General features: G+C 40.7%; 1 protein-coding gene across 42 annotated transcripts in view; it reads left to right on the forward strand.

The window, feature by feature from the left end:
- The window catches only part of PIKFYVE (phosphoinositide kinase, FYVE-type zinc finger containing), a 76889-nt gene that overhangs the window by 23137 nt on the left and 28670 nt on the right, over positions 1-25082 (forward strand). For 12 of the 42 annotated variants that reach the window (XM_070242192.1, XM_070242208.1, XM_070242185.1 and 9 more), the window contains 14 exons: positions 1766-1904; positions 3205-3362; positions 4557-4668; positions 5617-5764; positions 6297-6464; positions 13173-13232; positions 14850-14979; positions 15652-15832; positions 16469-16543; positions 18963-19070; positions 19806-19946; positions 20611-20737; positions 20971-22130; positions 24051-24151. In XM_070242192.1, the coding sequence (XP_070098293.1) occupies positions 1766-1904; positions 3205-3362; positions 4557-4668; positions 5617-5764; positions 6297-6464; positions 13173-13232; positions 14850-14979; positions 15652-15832; positions 16469-16543; positions 18963-19070; positions 19806-19946; positions 20611-20737; positions 20971-22130; positions 24051-24151 (2808 nt within the window). Of the gene's footprint in view, positions 1-522; positions 592-1765; positions 1905-3204; positions 3363-4556; positions 4669-5616; positions 5765-6296; positions 6476-13172; positions 13233-14849; positions 14980-15651; positions 15833-16468; positions 16544-18962; positions 19071-19805; positions 19947-20610; positions 20738-20970; positions 22131-24050; positions 24152-25082 lie in introns of those variants that run through there. The other 30 variants (XM_070242200.1, XM_070242201.1, XM_070242203.1 and 27 more) reach the window with 8 other exon arrangements.

Below are 25082 nucleotides of genomic sequence, written 5' to 3' on the forward strand. Positions count from 1 at the left end.
CTCTTTGAGTACTAGCTTTAAATAGAATTTTGGTCAACATTCTTACCACTCTTGACTACTTATTACAACATGGACAACAAAATTGACTTAAGTTCTTTGACTTGTGTCCACTGTATCAGAATATGTGCAGGGGTGCTTAGAATGTTAGAGAAGCGCACTGCATGGATAATGCAAATACACATTGGAAAAGAGACTTTAACTAGTTGAATAAGATATACTGGCAACTTTTCACTGAAAGAATATGCCAAGAAATGAATAACTGGTTATTTAAAAACTCTTGCTTATAGACTATATTTATTTCATATTGGTGGTTTCTCATTAACTATTAAGAATGACTCCACTAAACCTGTTACAAACGTGTGAATAATTTTGTAAATTATTCTAGAAGTATCTTTATCTTTATGCTGCCGAGAGCGTAGTTTTCAGTTGAGACCTGATTTTGAATGGCAGCCCTGTTATTTATTAGCTGAATTGCCTTAGACAGGGTACTTCGTCTCTGATTCTTGATTTCTTTATCTGTAGAATGGACTTGGCAGTGCCTGCTCCATTGGATGCTGTGTGGATTAAATCATACATACATGGCCCTACTGGGTGGGTTGTGTAGTAGCTAACATGTCACAGATACTTCTGCTATTTATCCTTTATATAAAAGCTAAAGTTGGGTTTCATTTTTTCTAAGTAGAAGCTAACTAAATTTATAGCTAAAATTTTTTTGAAAATAAAAGCTTGCTTGGTGCTATTGATATTCCCCTTACAAATTATTATCTGGCAACTGTACCAAGAGGCAAATTAAGGATATTATGTCACTACTTATATAACAAGAGAGGAAACGAATTTCTGCTAATTTTTTTATTGATTAAATTCAAAATATAATAATAATAGAGGACAATATTTTTAATATAGATCTACTAATGAGAAGGAAGGAGTTCTTTTTTGGGGCAATAACGTTTTACTTAGTTGGGGTTCAAAGTTGGTGTTTCCCATCACCAGAACATATAGGTGTTTAGCTAACAAAAACATTGTTCATCCACTGGTTATGTAAACACTGTCTGGCCTGTGGGCCATGGTTTCCCGTCACTGATTTGTAAGATTATTTCTGCATTGTCTGTGATTCCTTATATTTGTCAACTAAAAAAGCACACCCTAATTTTCATCATTTTAACTGGAAGAGTTTTTATCTATTTCCTTTGAAATATTACTGATATACGAACTACATCTGTAGTTGTTTTCCTATAATCTTTCTGTAACAGCTTTCTTTTAAACATATTTTGAAATAATTTTATTTATTTATTTATTTATTTTGAGGAAGATTAGCCCTGAGCTAACATCTGCCACCAATCCTCCTCTTTTTGCTGAGGAAGGCTGGCCCTGAGCTAACATCCATGCCCATCTTCCTCTACTTTATATGTAGGATGCTTGCCACAGCCTGGCTTCTCAAGTGGTGCCATGTCCGTACCCAGGATCTGAGCTGGCAAAGCCCGGGCTGCTGAAGCGGAACATGCACACTTAACTGCTGTGCCACCGGGCCGGCCCCTAAAATAATTTTAGAGTAACATAGAAGTTGGGCATATAGTACAGAGAATTTCTGGATAGTCTTCTCCCAGCTTCCCCTAGGGATAGTATCATACATAACCATTGTAACTTCTTTTAAAAGTACCCTTAACATTGGCAAGTAAGCATTTATTTAAAAATGAATTCTCACTGTAATTCTGTTTACTGATGAAGAATTTGTGACTGTCTTTTCACTTTTTGTTTTTATTTCCAGGTCAGCCAGCATTACCAACCTCTCACTGGATCGATCTGGTTCTCCCCTGGTACCTTCATATGAGACATCTGTCAGTCCCCAGGCCAACCGAACATACGTGAGGACAGAGACCACAGAGGATGAACGCAAAATTCTTCTGGTACTGGTCCAGTGTCTTTGACCCATTGCCAGTTTTGAGCATAAAGAATGTTCAGCGTACTGATTTTTTTTTAAGAAACACACAGGTGAAATAACCAGTTAGCATATAAATTAATAGAGGAAATAATTAGCTTAAGTTTTTATTAGGATCACCTGAGAAATTGGTCAGGCATTCCATGCTCATGTATTGATTTAATGTTTTCTTGACAGCTTTCATCTGGCAAGATCAGAAATCAGGTGCCTCCATAAGAGGAGAGCTTAACTTTGGGTTAGGTCCCAGATTGCTGTTTAAACTTTGAAGCATGTTTCTTATACATGCAGAATACTTTTGAGACATTTAATACTATATGTTTATATGAGACAATAATCAGTTGTTTATTGAGTTTATGTGTAAAATACCATGTTCAATCCCAAGAGTGACTCAAAGAAGTGGAAGATACAGCTTCTGTCCCCAAGCTTACAACTCACAAGGCAGAAATGAGGTCGGTGGGCAGGGCCTTACTAGTAAAAGAAGTGAAACTTTAATAATAAAATAGAAATGTCATTAGTGGTGAGGGAGCCGGAAGGCTCTATGCTGAGAGGCCTGAGCTGGACATTGGAGGATGGAGCAGATTTGGGCCAGCAGTGAGGACAGCAGGTCTTAGGACAGGCAGAGAGGCAAGAAGAAGTGTTCCGCTTTCCATGGACCCGGGCAGGATTTATTAACTGGAACGGTTGGGGGGAGATTAAGTTGGACTCTGTGGGCATTGAGATTGGAAAGGTATTTGGGGCTACCTTGTGGAAGGTGTGAATTCAGTCTCTATAAGCTTAGATTTGAACCTGCAGGCGCTGAGTAACGTTGGAAGGTTTTTTGAGCGGGGAGTGACCCACTGAAGGCATTTCTCTAGGAGGAGGCACCAGGCGGTTGCATCTGGGTGAGAAGGGTGGGAGCCTGGTGGAGCGAAGGCCAACAGAAGCAGTTCCGGTAGATTAGTGTGGTGACTGCTCTCTCCCTTGCCCCTCTCCAAACGGGAGTGTGAAACTTTGTACTTAGACACCTAAGAGACTGATGATATGTGCCATTGACTGAAAAAATTATTTGGGATAGTTGGTTTTCAAGAGGAAAAGTTACATTTGGAATTAGTGAGCTGAGTTCAAGCTGTTGCCCATGCACATGTCATTTCTGTTAAATCATGTAACTGAGATACAAGAAAGGCATCTGAATTGAATTTCCTTTTATGAATGTAAAAACCACAGGAAATAATCTGAGAGTACATGGCACCCTTCCCAGGAGTAGTTACTTGCTCATAATGTACTTTCAGGACAGCGTCCAGTTAAAAGACCTGTGGAAGAAAATCTGCCATCACAGTAGTGGAATGGAGTTTCAGGATCACCGCTACTGGCTGAGGACACATCCCAACTGCATCGTAGGGAAGGAGTTAGTCAACTGGCTAATCCGAAATGGGCACATTGCCACAAGGTAGTGTGATCTTAGAAAGACTGTTGGGTGTTGTTACTTTATTTTTAATGAGGATGTGTCATTGTAGACATAAGGGGAGCATATTTCTTTGTGAATAGGGTGCTGTTTGTTTTCTGCATTTGGTATTTGGGGTACTAATTACTCAACCCTCCTCCTTCTGGGTTTTAACCAGTGGAGAATAGATGCAAGGAGCCAGATGGGGTCACGGTTTATTTATTTATTATTTATTAAATAATATACCTTATTTATTAAAGAAAACTGTGTGGTAATTCCCAGAACACAGAGCTCTCTAGTTAGGCAGGACTGGGGAGTGCAGTGGGAGCCCAAGACCACAGTGGGCTCTGCTGCTGCCCTCCTTTTCTGCGCATTGCAGCCTGTCTGGGGAGTTGGGGGCATGAGCCACCCGGCGTCCTAGCCTGCCTCATGAATCGTTTGTAGAAAGGAGACACACAGATCCTGTTGCCTTTCAAGGTAATGTGTCCCCTGGCTTTTCTGTGTGCTTAGATTAGCTACTCCTCCCTCATGGGAAGAAATAAGTATGTAGGAAGAGGGAGAAACGGCTTGAAGCCATGAAGTTCTGGGTTCCAGTTTGGCTATATCTCTTTTTGGCTTTGTGCTTTTAGTCAAGTTATTCAAGCTCTGAGACTTGGACCTCTTGGTTCCAGCATGAGGGAACTATATGGTCCTGTGAAGAAGCCATGAGGATGAAATGAAGGAATATGGGCTAAAGTGCTTTATAAATTGTGAAATGCTCTATGAATGCAGTGTGTTAGTAAGTGTCTGTTTCATGTCGTGTGCACGCATGTTTTATACCCGTGTGTGTGCTGGTTGGTACCGACTCCTCATGGAGACTGTCAGTTCCTTGAGGGCAGGCGCTGTACTCCTCAGCAGCTTCCACCCCTCCAGTAAGCACACGGGCGGACTACACGTGTGTCGAGTACCTGATAAAGCGTCTTGTCATTAGAGTTAGGTTTCCTCAGGACTGCCTTGCCAGTAGGTTCTCCTTGACTGTGGGACCTGGAAGAATCTTTTAATTTAGCTTCACGTCTCTGTTGCATTATCCCTAACCTATCCAAGGACTATTTGAAATTCCAACTGACTAGAATGGGAAAAACTTCAGCTTGTGTCTCATTTTCTGTCTGCAAAATTGTTCTGACTGACTTTAAAGTTTCATTTCTGTTGGATCTGATTCAGGGCACAAGCTGTAGCAATTGGACAAGCGATGGTGGACGGACGGTGGCTGGACTGCGTGAGCCACCATGACCAGCTCTTCAGGGATGAGTATGCGCTCTACAGACCCCTGCAGGTAGTGCCCGGCGTCACTGCTCACCGGCGATGGCAGGCGCTGTGACGTCTGTTTGCAGCGGGAACAAGAAGTAGTTGAATTACCCAAAGATATACTTTTCTAGCATGTTTTCTGTACTGTTTGAGTAAGGTTAAAACGTTTTTACTTGGTGTATAGCGATGATGAAAAACCTGTTGGAATAAAAAAATGCAGTTGGTGTGGCTGTTCTTAACCTTGGCCTGTGGTCTTGTAGCTGCTTGTCATTTAACATCAGTGGTTTTCAGTTTTGCTTTGTCTCTGTTTTTAGGACTAAGAGGGAATATACATAACAAAATGACTGAAAAATTGAATGTCACTGTTGAAATAGATTTTGACTCTTTATCAGTGTTAAATGATATAGCAATGGTAAAATGATGAGTATTCTATTTTATTACTTTAATTAGGGAAGTGAAAATTATTTAGAGAGAGAACTTTAGAAAAAGATATCCTTTCACTTTTGGTTTATGTTAATTTGATACATGTAATGGTAACACCTTTATGAACTAAAACTGGAGACTCAGTGTGAGAAAAGGTGAAGGACCCGAAAGCCTGGTGTGGGTCGTCTGTCCGCATCTAGTGGTGGTTTCCCGGGAGGTGTCCTTGCCTTCGCGCAGACTTAGAGTAAATCCTCCGCCACCTTCACTCGCAGGACCAAAGAGGAAATAAAACCCTGTAAAAATCTGTATATTAATTTTAACCATAATATGCTCCCTAAGCCTACTGGTTAATGAAAATTATAATTTTAGGAGTGGAATTGTCCTCATGATACCAGTTTACTACTTAGTTTCTATTAACTTGCTTATTTTTATATAAATTTATTCAGTAGTTAGCTTTGTAGAAATATTGTACTAGAATCTGTTTGTAGTGTGACAGCTTCAACATGGTTCCCATTGAGGGTCAATTGTTGAGATCCTGTCTTGATCCTTTCAGAGTACAGACTTTTCTGAGACCCCTTCTCCGGACAGTGACTCCGTGAACTCTGTGGAAGGACACTCGGAGCCATCATGGTTTAAAGACATAAAGTTTGATGACAGCGACACAGAGCAGATTGCTGAAGAAGGTGACGATAATTTGACTAGTGAGTTTAGCTTTCTAACATTTTAGTTTTTATGAACCGTTGCTGTGTACATATGATAAAATGAGACTTCTATTTGTTTAGTTGCAACAATCCTACTTTAAACTTTATGGCTTCCAACTAAATGTAAACATCTGATAGCAATCCTTGTCCTAGATACAGTATTTTCTTAAAAAACCAACTTGTTAGGCTACTGGTATTCTCACATTTTGCTGTGGTCTCTAGTTTGCAGCAGCTTAAAAATAACTGAGCTAATAACGCAGCAGACAACTTCCTCACCTCTCCACTGCGTATCAGACTTTATCTCTGCAGAACCTCCAAGATATTTCTTCATTTTAAAAATTCATTTTATATTTAACTTGTTCACACTTCAAGTCTACACAGAAGTACATGAAAATACTGTATCCATTTTGGTATTGCACATTGGGCTTGTATATTAAAAAAACATTTTTTTCCTTTCCTCCAATACCCTGATGAAACCCATTTTTACTCCCCTCCTCTCCCTATATTTCTTTCCCCTCCCCAACACTAAAAGACTCTGCCAGTCCTAGCAAGCGCACGTCAGTCAGCAGTTTCCAGTCCACAGTGGACAGTGACTCAGCCGCCTCCATCAGCCTGAACGTGGAGTTGGACAACGTGAACTTCCACATCAAGAAGCCCTCCAAGTACCCACACGTGCCCCCTCACCCTGCTGACCAAAAAGGTAGGAGGTAGTCACCATCCAGAGTCCAAGCACAAGGCTGCAGAGCTGGCCTCGGTCTCCTGCCCGCCAGTCCTTCCGGCTTCCTCTGTCCCCCATGGCTGAGGGCAGCTCGGGTGGATTTTGTTCCACCCTTTCTCATTTTCCCTGCACCTCCTCCCTACACTTTTTTTGATTGGTTCTTTTTATTTCTCCTTTTCTCCCTCAGTACCACCACACCCAGTTTAAAGGGTGTCATCTTTAGAAGGAACTACCCTTGACTGCTCTTCCCTTAGCGTAATGTGCAACTTCCAAGGTGGCGTTTCTTTGCATTTATAACATGGATGTTCTGCTCTATTCATTTCTCTTTCTTCATTTAACATTTTCAATCTATTTGCTTATGCTCTTATGCAGTAGCGTGGTATTGCACTAAACCTTTTCAGATGCTTGAACTGGATTGGGGGAAAATCATTCACACATTCCAAAACATCTTTCTACTATAATTTAAAATGCTTATTATGTATATGCTATATTTATAAAGGAATTTTCTTCTCTAATTAATACAAAATGTATTCATTCTTTATTTTTAGCTATCTTATTTGAGCCTTTAATCTACTGACTCAAAAATAATAATGACCATATTCAAAAGACATTCTATATAAAAGGAAAAATAAAGTAAACCATTACAGAAATCTGACATAACAGTATATGAAAAATGAAATCCTTTTTTTAATGGATGATGGGATTTACTTTGTTGGATGTAATTAAAAGCCAATTTAAATTTTAACCCTAAAGTGCCATTATGTGAAAGTACATTAATAAAAAATACATAAGTAAATAAATAATTGTGGGATTTCACTGTGTTATCGTAACTGAAAAATCATTATTATAAAGATGAAGCATTTTATTCCATGATTTCACCTGGAGTTTGAATTTTTAATATTTGGCTCTCTAAAGTTGAATTGTCTCCTCACTTAGATCTGAAATGCTTGTGGAATTCTTTGCTACTCCCTATTTTGAGCCTAAAAGTATGATCAGAAAAGAGAAACTTTTGAATTTAAACATCTATGCTGACATAATTGGAAACATTCACATTTCTACAACAAATTTTTCATAATTGTTAAATTAGCCATTACAGTCATGAGCTGCATAACGTTTCAGTCAATGACTGACTGCACCTTCAACGGTGCTCCCATAGATTAGCACCATATAGCCTAGGTGTGCAGTAGGCTCTACCTTCTAGATTTCTGTAAGTGCTGTAGGGGAGGAAGAAATTTTTGTCTGTCTTTCTAGGTTCTTCTGGCTGGTCTAAGAATTAAGTTGACATGAGACCGATTAACAGGAGAAAAACAAACAGAAGTTTAATAACATGTATATGTGGGAGAAGCCCAGGAAACCCTAGTAACTCACCAAATGGCTGAAGCCTTCCGCTTAAATACCGTCCTCAGCTAAAGACAAAAGAAGGTGTTGGGGGTGGGGAGAGTCAGGGACTCAAATGGAAGGAAGACAATTCACAGGTAGGTGAAAAGGAGCAAACGTTTGGAAAACAAGGGTTGGTTTGGCCATACAGAAACAGAAGAACACAGAGGGAAGCCCAGCAGACAGGCTTTTCTGGGTTCCTCCCTGTCAACTACCCAGTTCATGTGGTGCTAAGGTGAGAGCTCACCTCCTGAGACAAGTTTATTTAATCTGAATTATTTTACACAGTTAAAGGAGAGGTAACAAGAAAAACTTCCTGAGTCTTTTGTTCCTTAAAAATAATCAGCCTAAAATAGTCCTTATGTTAAAGACACACATTTTGGGGTGGTAAATTTTGTTCCCCTTTGGTACACTTTACGATGTTAGCGACGCATTTCTCAGAGCACAGCTCTGTTTTAAGCGATGTGTGACTGTATCATCAAGATGTGGTAAAAGATGTGGCGTCTAAGAGTTACAGTACTAAAAAGGTATATCTTATTTAAAAATAGAAATTTAGAGAGAGTGTCAGAAAAGAGGAGACTTGACTCGCATTAAACATGAGTGAGATACCCATCTTTATGGGAATCCTCAAAATAGAAATTGGGAAATTGGTGGAGAACATCTCGGTGAGTATGAAGGGAGAGTGAAGCAGAGGTGATGTTTGTGTGAGAACAGCCTGTCAGCTGTGGTCTCAAGGGTACTGGGTGATGCTTTTGTGGTATAAGTTAGGTGTGGTAGAGGCAGGGTCTGTCACGACAGAGGATAGCTGTTCTCTGGACACACTTCTTGATGGTTTCGTTCTGCTGAGAGTAGAGTGTGAAATACATTTTTGACTTGCTGGTAATTTCACCTCTTGGAAAGTTAAGGAAGTTTTGGAAATCATGAAGAAAGTGACCTGTCATCATGGAACTTATAATAGCAAAAGATGGACTGCTGGGCGCAGTCGGACATTGACCTCGGGAGCCTGACTTCATGGCGTTGGGAGAGGGCTGGAAGAGAAGGCTCCAACAAGACTTTTCACAGCACCACCTCAAAGTGTGTCTCTAAGGAGAACTGAAGGGGAAGCGCCGCTGTTGAAAAATCATCGTGATTCCTCTGGAACCTCTGATCTCAGTCCTTTAAAAAGATGGATTGGTCCACTAAAGTTGTAGGAGGCAACCATTGTAGAAGGATGAATCTGAAAGAGGGGGCCAGCACTTTTGAGAAAAATGGCAGGATAGCAGAAGTCCAGAGTGCACTGAAGGTTGGAGTAAATGCCAAGGATATCTTAGAAAAGATTTTTAAAATTGTGATGAAAAGAAGGAAAGAAAGAGAAACTAGACCAGTTATTTCGGGAAGTTGATATAATAATTGAAGTTTTTTTCCTCTCAAGATAACACACATGGTTAAGAGGAAAGTGAAGCGCAAGATAAGAGATAGAGAATACCTGCTATTTTAAGTAAGTCTTGCCAAGTTCAGGCAAACTGTATGCCAGATTATTGAAAGATTATTGAAAGATTTTCGGGACAGAGTTCATCATCTTTGAAGAATTGTGGAGAACAGGAGAGGGTTTAAATGACTGTAGTTAGAGATGCATTAAAATTTTTTAAAGGATAGGTTCTTGATATGACATTGGAAGTTGACAAAATTGTGGGGAAGTTTAGTGAAAGACTGTACTGTGGTATTTGGAAAAGGGAGTAGTGGTGATTGGGCCCAGTGTTGGTTACCTAAAATAAGTTGTTCCAAAACAACCACATTCCATCTTTGATGGGGACTGCGATGGGCACTGTAGTCTGTGATGTTAGAGAGACGTTTGATAGTCTCTCAGAAGCTTGTGGACAGTTTTGTGTTTGATGTATGTTGGAGAGTGTTAGAGGCAGTGGTTGTGTTTACTTGTTAAAAGCACAGGCTCGGAAGTCTCTGTGAGCCTCTGTGTGTAAAAAACGCACATAAAGAGCTTAGTGTTTTTGGCAAATGTAAGAACTTAGTAATGCCACTGTTAATATAATACATGGATTTGTAGTCTTTTTAACGGTTGTGCCAAATATTGAAAGAGTAATTAATAATTTGACATCAATTGGAAGGGGAATGCTCCTTGGTTGTGCTATAGGGCTTTGTCGGTCTATATTCACTGTTGTTCAATGATTTTTTTTCGGTCAGTATTTTTAATATTTTTCAGATTCACAAATCATTAAAATATGAAAAGAATAGCTAGCTTGTTGGATAGGAGAATTGGAATTTAAAGATCTTTATTTTCTTATATAGTAGACTGAGACTAACAAGATGAAATTTAATGCAAACAGAAAATAATGTAATGAGGCTTAAAATGTTTACCATGACTGTGGTGGAGAAAGCTGTTCTTGTTAGTTTATGTGGTGTTGCCTCAGGTGTCTGGAGTGTCTGAGAGAAGTGATGTGTGTGTGGCTGAAGGAGAGCTGGGTTCCCTAGGGGAGCAGGGAGCATTTGCTCCTGTGTGCTGCCGTGTCCAGTGGTGTCTGAAGTCCATCTTTTAGGGTTCTTGAGGATCCGTGCCTACCCTGGGTGAGAGGTTAGGTGGGCTTGGTGACTTCTGTTTCCTTTTAATTCTCAGTCTGTGAAATGAGAACTCTAGATCCAGAGTTTTAAAAGGATTACAAAGAGTGTAAGGAATCCTTTAGCCTACTCAGTAAGAATGTAGTAAAGTTCCAGCATCAGAAAGAAGGTGATTATTATTAGGTTGATCTCCTACGTCATTTGCAACCTTGAGAATCTATAATTTAAGGATTTTATAAATCCCCTATATATGTTCTGGCTTTCACAGTTCTCTCTTGTTAGTTTTTAGCATACTAAGAAGAATTATTATGTTTCTGTTTTTCTTGTGAAGTTGAAATACAGTAATTCATCTTTTTCTACATTGTAGTTAAGGTAAGCACTGATTACCAGAAGGGTAAAGGTGGTCCAGGTGATCTCGTAGTGGAGAGAAAGAATGATAGCCTTCTCCTGCCTCTGGCTTTCATTCCTCTGAAAGTACAAGTGGGAATGAGTGGTTTTTATCTCTCCATTGAAGTTAAAGGTAATACTTACTAAATCTCTTCTCAGTGCTCACCCTCCATCTTCTAAGGTTGAGAAAATTTGGATTTATAAAATTGGTTGAAATATCTGTACTTAAAAAAAATCTGCCTTTTTAAATCTTATGTAAGCAAACTCCTCATTTGAAGAAACTTGTAAAACTGAGACAATGTGTTCTTCTCGTTTGATTAATTTTTCGCTGTTGGTCTTAGAGAGTTGTACAATTAAAATACATTTTACTATGTGTTGTAAGCAGGATTCTGAATGATTCTTGGAAGTTAGTGAGTAGAAGCTAGTGAAGAAAGTGAAAATTGTGGTTCCCACGAGCCTCTGGATCTGACTTCCCGTTTAGAGGAGAATATAGGCTGTGGGGTCAGGACATTAAACACCACCAGGACGAGGCAGTCGGTCGAGTCCAGAGTGCAGGATGCTCCACAGGGCCTGTGGCCTGGTGCTTTCAGAAGTCCTTATCATCAAAAAGGAAAAAGGTCAGAGGTCTGCTTTAGATGAAAGAGAATGAAGGGAACCTTTTTGGATCCAGGTTTGAGGAAGAAAAACCTTTATTAAAGCATTTTGAGGACAGTTAGATAAATTTGAACATGTACTAATTCGAAGATGTTAAGACCTTGTCAGTTTCTTTAAGTGTGTAAATGGTATTTTGGCTCTAGAGAAGAATGCCCATATTTTTAAGAGATGCGTTCTGAAATATTAGCAGTAAAGTGTCATGAAGTGTGTACCTTTAAATGGGCAGGGAAAAAGCCTACATGTATGTAGAGAGAAATTGGATATGGCAAGTCATTAGCAATTGTTGAATCTAGGTGGGCGGTGTACAGGACTTTCTGTATGTTTGAATTTTTTCATAGTAAAATGGGGACAATCCACTACTTCGAAGTTTATATGTGTATCTATTCAAGCTTTGTGTGAAAGGGAAGCTTGTGAAGCCCATGCATTTGTTGCAGGAATAGGGGCTGGCGTTTCTCGTTCTCTGAGGGAGTATAAGTAAAGGGTAGCATCTGTTTTCACGCGTCCACATCCTTGATTTTGTTGTATTTGGCATGGCACACTTAACATTTCCAAATAAAGTTTTTTCTCTGCTTTCTTGTTCGAAGAATGAGTGTATTGCCTTGTAAACACATTGACATTTGAAACCCATTTGTTTGTAAGTGAAATCTACTTCGAAAGAATTTGGTGGAGAACCTTTACCTTATAGGGCTTAAAATGTGTTGTGGTTTAATTTGCATGGTGGAAAGAACCCACTTGAGCTGGGCTTGGTCACAGACTTAGAGAAAGGTTCATGGGGAAGTAGAGAGTAAGTTTCACTTGTAAGAAAAATATTTAGTATTCTAAAAGTTCTAAAAGAACGCATTCTGAGTGTGTTCAGCAGTTATCACAACCATTTGGCAGTGTTGGTTAGAACTTTTGAAAGAGTAAAACTAATTCAAAAACTGATAAAAATCCTGATGAGTTATATTTTTATTCCCTGCCAATGTCACTTTTGTATTAATTTGTTTTATAGCTTACGTTCCGAAATTTAAAAAAACCCTTATATTGTTTTATCAGGTGCCTTTGCTATCTGTGAACTCCTTTGTGTATAGACAAAGTCATTATTTGTTAAATAATACAGTTATACATGAGAAAAATAGTGTAACCTTTTAGGCTTGTCATGCAAACTACTGAAGATCTCAGTTTTCGTAAAGCAGTTCAGTTTTGGTAAGGGGAAAATGATCAGTTAAAGATTATCTGACATTACTGTTTCAAGGTTCTGTTATTTTTTTTGTTGTTAAAGATTGGCACCTGAGCTAACATCTGTTGCCAATCTTCTTTTTTTTTCCTTTTTATCCCCAAAGCACCCGCTAGTACATAGTTGTAAATTCTAGCTGTGGGTCCTTCTAGCTCTGCTATGTGGAAGGCTGCCTCAGCATGGCCTGACGAGGGGTGCCATGTCCACACTTAGGATCTGAACCTGTGAAACCCTGGGCCACCCAACCAAAGTGCGCAGACTTAACCACTTGGCCGCAGGGACAGCCCCTCCAATGAGTTATTAAGTCTATTACATTTTGGTATGAAGTGTGTGGAGCTGGTGTAAACAGGTGTTTTAGCCTAAAGCTTTCTTGGATTGGCCGGGCAGTGATGGGTTTAGTCTGAGTAATACTTTGTGTGTGGGTGTGTTCTCTGTACTATACTGGCATGTTAGAGTCATAAGTCTCTCCTTTCCTTCCTCCTCTCTGCTCTCTCCCTGGTATACAGAGTATTTGATTTCTGACAACGGAGGACAACAACTCTCAATAAGTGACGCCTTCATCAAAGGTAATTGTATCAAAAGCTGTACATGAGACGGTGTCTCTTTTGTTCATGAGAATATTCTTAGGGCCTACCACACTGATTGGTGCAGAATAGGTACTAAAAATATTAGTATCATGGGAACACTGTTTTTAATATGTGTTGTAACTTTGAGAATGTTGAGAACCAAGAATATAAACTTGGACTTGGTTTGAGAGAAGAATGTCTCTGATCTGAAAATAGTTCTTTAAAAGCTTTTAAATGGAATTTGATTTTTTTCTTTTAAAGGCGTAAATAGTTTATGCTTTCCTGTATTGTGAGTAGAATATTAAGTATTGATATGTATATCATCAATTGAACTTGTCAAAAAGCCCACAGGCAGATCTCATCCAGTTAGGATGCTGCTTGCCTTGAGGGAATGGGAAGGAGGGGTAGGCGGAAGAGGATAAAGAACTGACTCTGTTGATCCAATTCTTGGGGACAAGAAGAAGTACAGAAGAATACAAGCCTTTTCTTAACCCTTCCTGCTTGGCTTGCCATGGAGTAAAGACATACTTAAGTGGTCCATAACACTCCACAGCTTAGACCTCAGACAATGGGAGGGTTTCAAATGAAAGAGAGCAGGGCGGGCAAGCTGGTACGAGAGAGGCCACCTACAGCTGATCTCATAACTTAGCAGTGTCTGTAAATTCATCTCTGAGCACCTGGTTCAGCCAGAAGTTTGTAGACCAGCCATTCACGTAATTGCAATGTGCAGTTCTTAGACCTTACGTGTCACGGACGCATGCCTCACCGTGTCGTCTGCTGGACTGTTTGTTGCTTTGCTTTAAGAGGGGGAAGACTAGAGAATTTTTGTAAGCATTTCCCATCTGTTTTCTTTCCGTTTATTTAGTCACATTTTTCAACAGTTATTTAGTGAGCATCTTTTTGCAAAACATTTAATATTATCTATTAATTTTTTTGCTTGATCCATTTTTATTCTTTCTAGAAATTTAAGGATTTTACAAAATTTTACATAAATTGTTATTTATCATGTTTTAATATTTCTTTATAGTTTTTGGGTCTGACTTATAAAAGTTTTGCTAAAAAAAAGCCTTTGTTCAGCATTGAAAAAGAAACACCATTAAGTGTTGTATGAATAGACTTGTGCCCTGTTAGATGCTGTCTGAGATGTGGCAGAACTGAACTTTTCTCTGAAGTCCAGCACCCACACTGTCACATGTTGTTCTGTCAGCATTCAGACTTCTGTTGAATGCAGTTTTCAGTTTGTGATTTTATAGGGAAGGTTAACCCCCTCCTTTTTTAATGTCCCCAAATAAATAAAAGGACAGTGTAAAAAATCTCATTTTATTTGCTTTTCAGAAGCTGTATTTGTAATTATTGGCTTGAGAGTCCTAGTTGCTTGTGTAAATACCTTTGCTTTTCACAGTTCTGTCTCTGATTTTGGCTCTTGTGAGTACTGATGATCTAATTCAGACTTACTTTTATTTATGTATTTATACATGTCCTTTCCTTTTTACACCATCAATTTGAATTGGCCCACTTAAGAAATTTAAAAAAGGAAATTGGCAATTTCTAAATCTATGAATGGATGGTATAAAACATAACAATGAAGTATAATTTCTTATTTTGTACTTTACTTAGAATCCTTATTTAATCGTCGAGTTGAGGAGAAATCCAAAGAACTGCCCTTTACGCCTTTGGGCTGGCATCATAACAATCTGGAGCTGCTGCGGGAGGAGAATGGAGAGAAGCAGGCCATGGAGAGGTTGCTGTAAGGCAGGAGCGTTTGGATTTGATTTTCCACTTGTATAATCTTTTTTTTATTCTTATTTTCCAATCCTCCTCTTTTTGCTGAGGAAGACTGGCCCTGAGCTAACATTGTGCCCATCTTCCCCTACTTTTTTCTTTTAAATGTGTGGGACACCTACCACAGCATGGCTTTGCCAAGCGGTGCCATGTCCGCACCCAGGATCCGAACCAGTGAACCTTGGGCCGCTGATGCGGAATGTGCGCACTTAACTGCTGTGCCACTGGGCTGGCCCCTACACTTGTATAATCTTCAGTGACTTGATAGGCAAATGCATAGTACTTCTTCCTCATAAAGTTAAAAATACTAGGATTACTTGGGAAGTAAAGCCTGTTCTGATGAAATTTCTTATAAAACAATAGAGTCCTAACCTGTGCTTGTCTGTCCCCATTGTAATTTTTGTGCTAAAATTGCATTGAATTAAAAGGGTCATCTTAATTGAAGATGTTCACAGATTTCATTTACATGCAGAATCATTAAGGTGCAGAAATACTGACAGAATAAAGTTGACCTAGAAGATTTATCTGTGAGCCATAATTCCTATGCTTATTTCTTTGTAGACTGCTTCTTGCATCTTCAGTTATTGTCCCTGGCAGTATTAACTGTGAAAACTTCTTCCTTGCAACATTTTTGTAGTTCAGCTAATCATAACCACATGATGGCACTGCTCCAACAGTTGCTCCATAGTGAGTCATTGTCACCATCTTGGAGGGACATCATTGTATCCCTGGTCTGCCAGGTTGTTCAGACAGTCCGACCTGACGTCAAGAACCGGGATGACGACATGGATATCCGTCAGTTTGTCCACGTCAAAAAAGTGAGCTCTGCTACTGCTTCCCTGATGCTAGGCGCTGAGGAGCTGGGTCTGAGAGTCGTTCATCTCTTGATGGAGATCTGAGAGTCATTGCTGCGAGGGGTGCTAGCTGAGGAGGGGAGTTTTTCTCTTGCTGTTTGTTAGCAGTGCACTTAGGAGTCATGAAAGTCACTTGAAGGAAGTGAGAGGTGAATGGAAGGGGTGAGTTGGTGTGGAGTGAATTGGGAACCCAAACAAACACAGTTTCTTCCTTTCTTGCTTCCTCTTCTTGACACGTCATCTATGAGATGGCCTGTTCCCACAGACTGCCGTCACTGTTGTGAGGAAAAGCAGTGGGTAATCGCTGTATTTAGTTTAATGAGTCCTGTATGTATTTTTGCCTGTGATATTTAACTTAATAGTGGTTTGTTTGCTCACATGAGTTTGCAGAGTTCCAGATGGTATGAGAGTGAGAGGTGCGAAGATAGTCATTCTCAGATGCCATTTGATCATTGATTGGAAGGAAGAACTGTACTCTGAAACTTGTTCTTATTTGGTTACATAATAGTTAAGATTTAAAAATGGAAAGAAATAATAGTATCCATCTGACTGGATTCTAAGGATGTATCACTGAATTTTGTTGTTTTCTTGTTTCATTAGATCCCAGGTGGAAAGAAGTTTGATTCTATGGTTGTCAATGGGTTCGTTTGTACCAAGAATATTGCACATAAAAAGGTAATGTGGTTCAGTTAGCAGTGCAGTCTGGCAATGTTGACCACGTGCTAAGCCAACAAGTTGGGGTCCCCTAATAGCGGAAGAAAGGGAGAATGGGCATTGAGGGGTAATTGGCAGTGTCTGCCATAGGGCGAAATTTTGGAGGTTCAGGGAAGGTCTCCCAGAGCAGATGATGATTGGGATTTGGATAATGGGAATTTATCGGACAGAAGAAGGAGGGGGGAGAGAGCGTCAGGCTTCTAGACCAGCTAATGATGGGGCGCTGGTAGCATTTCTCCCCTGCCCCTGCCCCGTTTCAGGGAGACAAGGTTTCTCTAGCAGACTGGAGTCCTTCCAGAGGCCTAGCGTTTTGAAACTCTGTTCTTTCTTCTAGGGCTGCTCAGAGCTATCACTGGTGTTCTGTTATGTTCTCACCTTCTATCCATCTCTACCTTCAGCCCTGAGACCTCTTTCTAGCACTAGCACAACAGAGGGGGTGAAATAACCTGTTGCATTAAGGAGGCTCTTAGATCCTAAGGTGCAGGGTGGGAAGTGGGGGGAGATGAGGCTGGAGGAAGCAGGCAAAAAAGCCTTCGTACCCCACTAAGGGTCTTGATCTTCATTCTGAAGGCCACTGATTCTCAAAGTGCAGTGTACATTGGGGTCACCTGTGGGCCTTGTTACAAACATAGATTCCTAAGCTCAGCCCCTAGACATCTGCCTTGAGTAGGTCAGGGGTGTGGATGTGTGCAGGCTGGGGAAGGGGGGGCCTGCTTCGGAAGCAGGCTTTCGGGGGTTTCCAGTGTTGTTTGCTTGTCCTCACGTTTTGAGAATCCACTGATCTATAGCAGTGTTCTCAAACCTTGCTGAGCTTCAGAATCACTAAGGGAACTTACTGAAAATAGAGGTACCCAAGCCCCACCTCTCAGGATGCTGATTTGATTGTCGCAAGAACTCACAGATTTCCAGCCTGGGGCACTAGATGGATGAACTACAGCCCTGTTTTCACTCTTTTCTAAGTACAGACTAACAGTTTATTTTTTGTAAGGCATTAAGCTTCCTCAAAATTGTTAGTGACCACAGATAAATAAAAGTGTGCTTGGATTTGCTATTATTCATAGCAATGATCCAAAGACAACATTTCTGCAGGGTCTTATGAAAACAGCACATCAAAGTAGTACTTTAAACTGAAATAGGTGTTCTTTGTTTGAATTAGGAGGTAAATACACGGTGCTCTTCTCTGGAACTGGAAATGGTGTGTGGGTGTGGTAGAAACACATGTTTGGCTGACCATCTTGCCCCACTGGCCGTATTCAGAGAGTCTTCAATTCGTAGTTGCTGAATGAGCCCTGATGGTTGCTCCCCAGCTGGAGAGTCCCTGTTTTCAGGACCGTTTGCCAGTTTGAGTTCTGTAAACTTGGTTGGTCTGGATCGGCGATCGTGGGATGCAGGCTCCTCGGCCTGTGGCTTTAGTCATGTGGTCAGTGTATGTTGTTTGAGTCTGCACTTCTGGAGGTGCTTTAAAGTTAGCTTTTTTAACTTCTTATTACTCAATTTGGCTTGCCGATTTACAACTTCTTGGAAGTTTATTCTATTAGAAATATATTCAGGAGGTGTTTTAATTCTTTTATCCCTCCTCTACCCTTCTTTAATTTTTAATCGGTTACATTATGCTTTCAAGGTTACTGACCTCTGAGGGTTTGTGAAATAGTCCCTTTCCCTTCTACCTAGGACTTGATATCTCTTCTTGCAACATTAGAAATAAAAAAATAGAATAAAGAGGACCAGCCCAGGTGGTCTAGTGGTTAAGATCTGGCGCTCTCACTGCCGAGGCCCAGGTTTGATTCCTGGTCAGGGACCATACCCCCGTCTGTCAGTTGTCCTCCTGTGGTGGTTGCCTGTTGCTGGGATGCTGAAAGCTGTGCCTCTGGTATTTCAAGTACCAGCAGGGTCGCTGTGGTGGGCAGGTTTCAGCAGAGCTTCCAGACTCAGACAGATTAAGAAGAAGGACATGGGGCCACCCACTTCCAAAAAACTTGGCCATGAAAACCCTGTGAATAGCAGCACAGCATTGTCTATAGATAGAGCACTGGCAGATGGAAAGGATGGCACAAAAAGACCAGGCAGGGTTCTGCTCCACTGTACACAGGGTGTCTAGGAGTCAGAATCCACTCAATGGCACTAACAACAAATAGAGGACTAGACTAAAATAGCATTAGTGAAACAAAGCCAATTTTTGAAGAGTTTTGCATTGTTCTGAACTAATTATTTGCTTTGGAAAATGTAAGAAAATACCAAAGGAGAACTAAATAAGAGTATTTTAATACTAATATAATGAGACTATTTAAGAGGAATTATGAAGAGTATAAATTTAAAGTTATTTTTAAAGGGTATAAAGTACAAACTTTAAAAGCTTTAATAAACTGGGTTTTTTTTGTAGATGAATTCTTGTATTAAAAACCCCAAAATTCTTCTGTTGAAGTGTTCCATTGAGTATCTCTACAGAGAAGAAACTAAATTTACTTGCATTGACCCTATCGTGCTTCAGGTGAGAAGTTCCTACTGAAACATAATCTGGGGGATTGTTTGTGTGTTATGACATGTGCTCTCACACTCAGTCGTCTGCTGTCTGAGCCCAGAACCCGTGAAGCAGTTAATGAGTTGTGCCGTTTTAACTGGTTGTTATTTACAAAATTCATGTGCTTTGAAAATGAGCCTTCGTCATGAAATTGTAGTAAGATTCTGTTTCAATTTCTGACTACAGCTTCTAGGTGTAACGAGACTCTTGGGGGATTGAAGCGGGGGAAGTAGCTGAAGTGGCATCTGGGGAGAGTTGTTTATTGGATGCCCAGAGAAGACTGGTCAGTTTCGGAGTGTGCAGGGGAGCCCTAACCATACTAAAAACATTTAGGATTGCTTTCAGTTCAGGGGTTGTGATGTTAGGGAGTTTTTGTTCTTTTTTTTTTTTTTTTTGATCTCTGAGAGCTAGCTAAGTAAATTCTTGGCTTTTATATTATAGGTTATTAAGAACTGAAAATTCTTCAGAGTGAAATTAGTGAGTCACAGAATAGAGATTCTCCTGAAACTCTTTTCAGCATAATCAGCTGTTTAGAATGATGAGTGATATTCTTGGTTGTGTTTCGGTTAATTTGCTTACGGACTTATATGGGGAAAAGGGAAGCTTAGGCTGAGATTGATATTAATAGTCAAACTATCCTGATATTTTAGTATGTTTGGATCTTGAATTGTAACGGGTATAGTATTTCTGATTTATCTTATTTAGGAAAGGGAATTCTTGAAGAATTATGTTCAGCGAATAGTGGATGTTCGACCCACATTGGTTCTAGTTGAGAAAACGGTGTCTCGGATTGCCCAGGACCTGTTGCTGGAACACGGCATCACTTTGGTCATTAATGTCAAATCAGTGAGTGTTCTTCTTCTATTCTTATATCGTTTTTAAAAATCACAGCTTTTAAATTTATATGCATGTGTGGTAGATAGGCAGGGATCTTTGATTATTTATTGATCCCAGTGCTAGCATCAGGGCAGGAGGCCCGGCAGCTATTCCGATGTTTGAAACTGGAGGATCTTGGCTAGGCAGCAAGTGTGGTTAATTTGTAACACTCACTGTAGGCGTTTACAAGACAGAGATGGGAGAGACGTTAGGTAATCCTAGTATTTGTTGAGCCTCCCTTTTGTTTGGGGAATTGCACAGCAGAAGGTGTTCTCCCCTTTAGAAAGTATCCCTCTTCAGAGGAGCGGCCAATTCTAGGAAGTCCCCCGACGCCACCTGCAGTAGCTTGTGCTGGTGCCTGCTGCTTACATTCTTGTTGATAATATTGTTCATATGAGTATGGTTTATTTTAGTGGTCACATTGATTACTAAGCAACTGCATGTAGACTAATCTAGAATCTAGGAAATCTGGGGGGGAAATGTAGAAATGTACAAAAATTCACATTAAAATTAAGGAAATTCATTGTGAGAGTTACTTTTAAATTTCCCCATTACTTTTTCAGATTAAATTTACTAAGAATTTTACCCGTTTCCATCTAATTTTGTAATATACTACTTTTCTGTGTTTTTCTAGCAAGTTTTAGAACGAATCAGTCGGATGACCCAAGGTGATTTAGTGATGTCGATGGACCAGTTGCTCACAAAGCCCCACCTGGGCACCTGTCACAAATTTTACATGCAGATGTTTCAGCTACCTGGTGGTGAGTGATCTTTAGCAGATTCGCCTTAGAGGTTGGGCGCTGCAGGGATGAGTAAGCTCGTCAGCACTGCGGTTCACCCGTTAGGAAGCCTCTGCTAGCAGTGGTGGAATGAGGACGGTAACTGGGGTCTCACTCACTTAAGGGTTTTCTCTTGTTAAGATAGTGAACTGATTCTGTCTGGACTTCTGGATTGCCACCTAAGTCTTCTTAACTTTCTGTTTGTTTATTTGTAGAACAAACCAAAACTCTGATGTTTTTTGAAGGCTGTCCACAGCACCTGGGCTGTACAATCAAGCTTAGAGGAGGCTCCGATTATGAGCTGGCTCGAGTTAAGGAGATCCTCATATTTATGATCTGTGTAGCATATCATTCTCAACTAGAAATCTCCTTCCTCATGGATGAATTTGCCATGCCTCCTACATTAACGCAAAACCCTTCCTTCCACTCTCTGATTGAGGAACAGGAGGATGACGAGGCTGCTCAAGAACAGCTCAGCGGAAGTCCCCTCCCCCGGGAACCTGACTTCCCTCTGGAGTGTCTGGCCCCTGATGAGAGCAGTTCACTGGAATCACGGACTGTGTTTGGGAAGAGTGACCAGGAACTTAAAGGTGCTCCGAAGGATGCTGTCTCGTTGAAGCAGCAGGAGTTCGCCACAGCAGCCTGCCCGGCCGGCGTCCCCTATGCTCTCTTTGCATTGGTCCCAGAATCCTTGTTGCCACTGCATCTGGGTGACCAACAGGATGCCAGGGGCAGCGAGCAGCCAGAGACTGTGCAGCAAACGGGTGAGCTACAGGATCCCAAAAGCCAGATGAGAGCCTTTAGAGACCCTCTGCAGGATGACACTGGATTGTATGTCACTGAGGAAGTCACCTCTTCTGAGGATAAGCGGAAGACTTACTCTTTGGCCTTTAAACAGGAATTAAAAGACGTAATTCTCTGTATCTCCCCAGTGATCACATTCCGAGAGCCTTTCCTTTTAACCGAGAAGGGGATGCGATGCTCTCCCCGAGACTATTTCGCAGAGCAGCTTTACTGGTCTCCTCTCCTCAATAAAGACTTCAAAGAAATGGAGAGCAGGCGGAAGAAGCAGCTGCTCAGGGATCTCTCCAGCCTCCAGGGCCTGAACGGAAGTGTGCAGGCCAAGTCTATCCAAGTGCTGCCCTCACACGAGCTGGTGAGCGCTAGGATTGCTGAGCATCTGGGTGACAGCCAGGGCCTGGGCCGGATGCTGGCTGACTACCGGGCCAGAGGAGGGAGAATTCAGCAGAATACTTCAGACCCTTTTGCTCATTCAAAGGATGCATCAGGTCCTTCAAGTGGCAAGTCAGGAAGCAGAACTGAGGGCGATGAAGAGAAAGGGCTGATTCCGAGTGACGCGGTATGGTCAACAAAGGTGAGCAATGTGTGGGGCACCTGTGTCATTGAGAAGGCATTGGAAGCAGCTGTGGCAGGAAAGTCAACATGACAAATTGGTGCAGGTTTATTAACTGTTGTACGCCTTTTTATCTTGGGTCTGTTGGCTTGTGTGTTACTTTAAATGCATGAAGTAAGAGTATAACATCACGCGGCTGCGTTTGAGGGTTTCACACAGAGCTTATGATAACCTAGGAGGAGCTCTGAGGTGGGGACTGTGGAGCTGCTTAAATTTCTGGCAGGAAGACTTGGGTGTGGTGTGTCCTTGATCCTTTAATGGTAGTGAAGGGGAGAGTGAGTGATGGAGCTTGTTGTAGGACATGGGTGTGTCTTTTAAAAATGTTAGATTCATTTATTTGTTTAACATGAAACACTTTACATATTATTTAACTATGACAGTGTGCTTTTTCTTTACTTTTTAAACAGAAATTGAGGGCAAATTAAGGAAGATTATCATGGACGCATTATTGATTATGATGGTAATGAAACTAATGAACAAATCCCTCTCTAGACGAGGAAATGTAGTTGTTTAATAAAACGGATAGAAAGATGCTCAGTTTCACTGTTAGGGAAGCGCTAAATAATAACGGGACACCGTTTCTTATTTGTGAGATTGGCAAAAAGGAGAGTGATAAGAGCCATGGTTAATGAGGTATGGAAAAATGCCTGTTATTTTATATAAATTTGTGTTTATATACATTTATGTGAGTTTTTTTTTAAAAGATTGGCACCTGGGCTAACTGTTGCCAGTCTTCTTGTTTTTCTTTTTTCTTTTTCTTCTCCCCAAAGCCCCCCAGGACATAGTTGTATATTCTAGTTGTACGTCCTTCTGGCTCTGCTATGTGGTACACCACCTCAGCATGGCCTGATGAGTGGTGCCATGTCTGCGTCCAGGATCCAAACCAGCAAAACCCTGGGCCACTGAAGTGGAGCGTGCAAACTTAGCCACTTGGCCACGGGGCCGCCCCCGTTTTTGTGCATTTATAAGAACTGTTGGGAGGTGTCTTTAATTTACACCAGCACGTATATGCCTTCAATTCCAGATTCCTGTCTTTTATAACCTGTTCCTGCAGAAGGGTGCGGAGCATTTTGTATAAGGATGCTTGCATCTTGCAAGAGTGTGTATCAAGGGTGTTTCCTGAAACATTGTTTCTAATTTGCTGTAAAAAGGGTGAGTTGGATCTCATGTAATGACCCGGATGGAGCCCATGCTGTATTTTCAAGAGTTAAAAAGCAAGTTGTGTTTTAATATGTGTAGCACCACCTCATTTTTATAGAAACAACATCACCTGTGTACCCTTTGTGGGTGTTTTTGTGTGCATGTGTGAGCGAGAAAAAGAAAGCGTGGTTTTAACCATACAGTCAGATTTGTCAGTTTGGGAGGGGAGGCCGCGTCAAAGGAGGACAGACTTTGTGTCCTGCGTGAACTTCTCCATCTACCTTTGTACGATTTGAATTTCAACAGAGAGCAGGTGTTATCTTTGTAATGATCAAAAATAGGTATAAAGTACAAGCACGTAAATACCTTAGAATTTAGGTTTCTGGATGTCTCAGACTGATGTTATATCCAGCCCTCAGTTCAGACTGTTTCATATTTAATTAACTGTATACTTCCACAATAATTTAATGCAGTTTTATAAAATTAAAGAGTATTTGGGAAAACAGGCTGTTTAAACATCTGTTTATACTTTTAAGTTTATCTTAAACTTTTTGGATTGTCTTACTTCAAAAACCAACAGCTCTTCTTCCCTATATTTAGTTTCTTAGAGTTTTGAATCTTCACTGGAACCCCTGCGGTGGTAATGGGGGGTTTTAAGAATCGAGTGGAGTGTGTTGGATTTCAGAGGTGTCTGTCGGTCCTCGTGTGGCGCTCAGGAGCTCATGTGCCCCTCTCTTGCAGGTGGACTGTCTGAACCCTGCCAACCACCAGAGGCTGTGCGTGCTCTTCAGCAGCTCTTCTGCCCAGTCCAGCAACGCGCCCAGCGCCTGCGTCAGTCCTTGGTAGGGCTCTTTTCCCTGTACTACTGCATTTAAGAGCAGAATTCCAGCAACTTTTAAAATGAATTCAGGAATTAGGATCTGTTTTTAGGTACATGGCATGCTGCTGGTCATATATGAATTGATAGAACTTTTAAAGTTGAATTAAATGTGGAATTTGTATGTGTTCATGAGTAGAAGTAAAAGAGAGTACCTTAAGAATGAAAAGGGTGTAAGGGATGAAAGAGAAATTTGTAATTAGAAAGGTGGGAAAGTTGATACATAAAAGCTAGTTTTAAGCATTTTGACAATAACGTACAACTTAGGTAAGTTTTCCTTTAGGCATTGTTTTCATAAAAGCAGTGAGTCTTTTGCCTTAAGATTTACTCTAAAACTTATTTCTAAGATTGATAGGAACACATTTTATAATGTTATAAATTATTTGTTTCAAACGACAGTCACAAAAGCCTAGTTATTACGTAGCTTTATTTACCTTTAGTTTTAAAAGTATTATGGAACATAACTGCTTGTCTTTGGAGCAGTGTTTCCATGGCAAAATGTGTTCTATATTTTAACTTTGAACACTGGAGACACTTACTTCTGCTGGTGAGGTCAGGAGTTTTTCTAGAATCAGTATGGTGTTCCAGGCTGACTTGGGGCTGAGGGAGCCCATAGGAATTTTCTCTGGGAGTTGACGGACTCCTGAGGTCAAAGCTTGAGTAAGGTGTGCTTTTCAACAGGGATTTGGCCAAACTCTCCTATTTGTGGGCATTTATAAGTTAGGGATAAAGTTATGAATTGACTCTCGTGGAAGAATATGAGCTGCTGTTCTCCATGCTCAGTAATGTGTGGACTGGCGAGCAGGAGACCGAGTCCCATCTAATGTTGACAGGGCTGACAGCTTTGTAAAGGAAACTCTTACTTCCTATCTCAGATCAGTTTTACTCATTTAATA

Source organism: Equus caballus, chromosome 18, assembly GCF_041296265.1.
Source record: "Equus caballus isolate H_3958 breed thoroughbred chromosome 18, TB-T2T, whole genome shotgun sequence".
Lineage (NCBI taxonomy): Eukaryota > Metazoa > Chordata > Mammalia > Perissodactyla > Equidae > Equus > Equus caballus.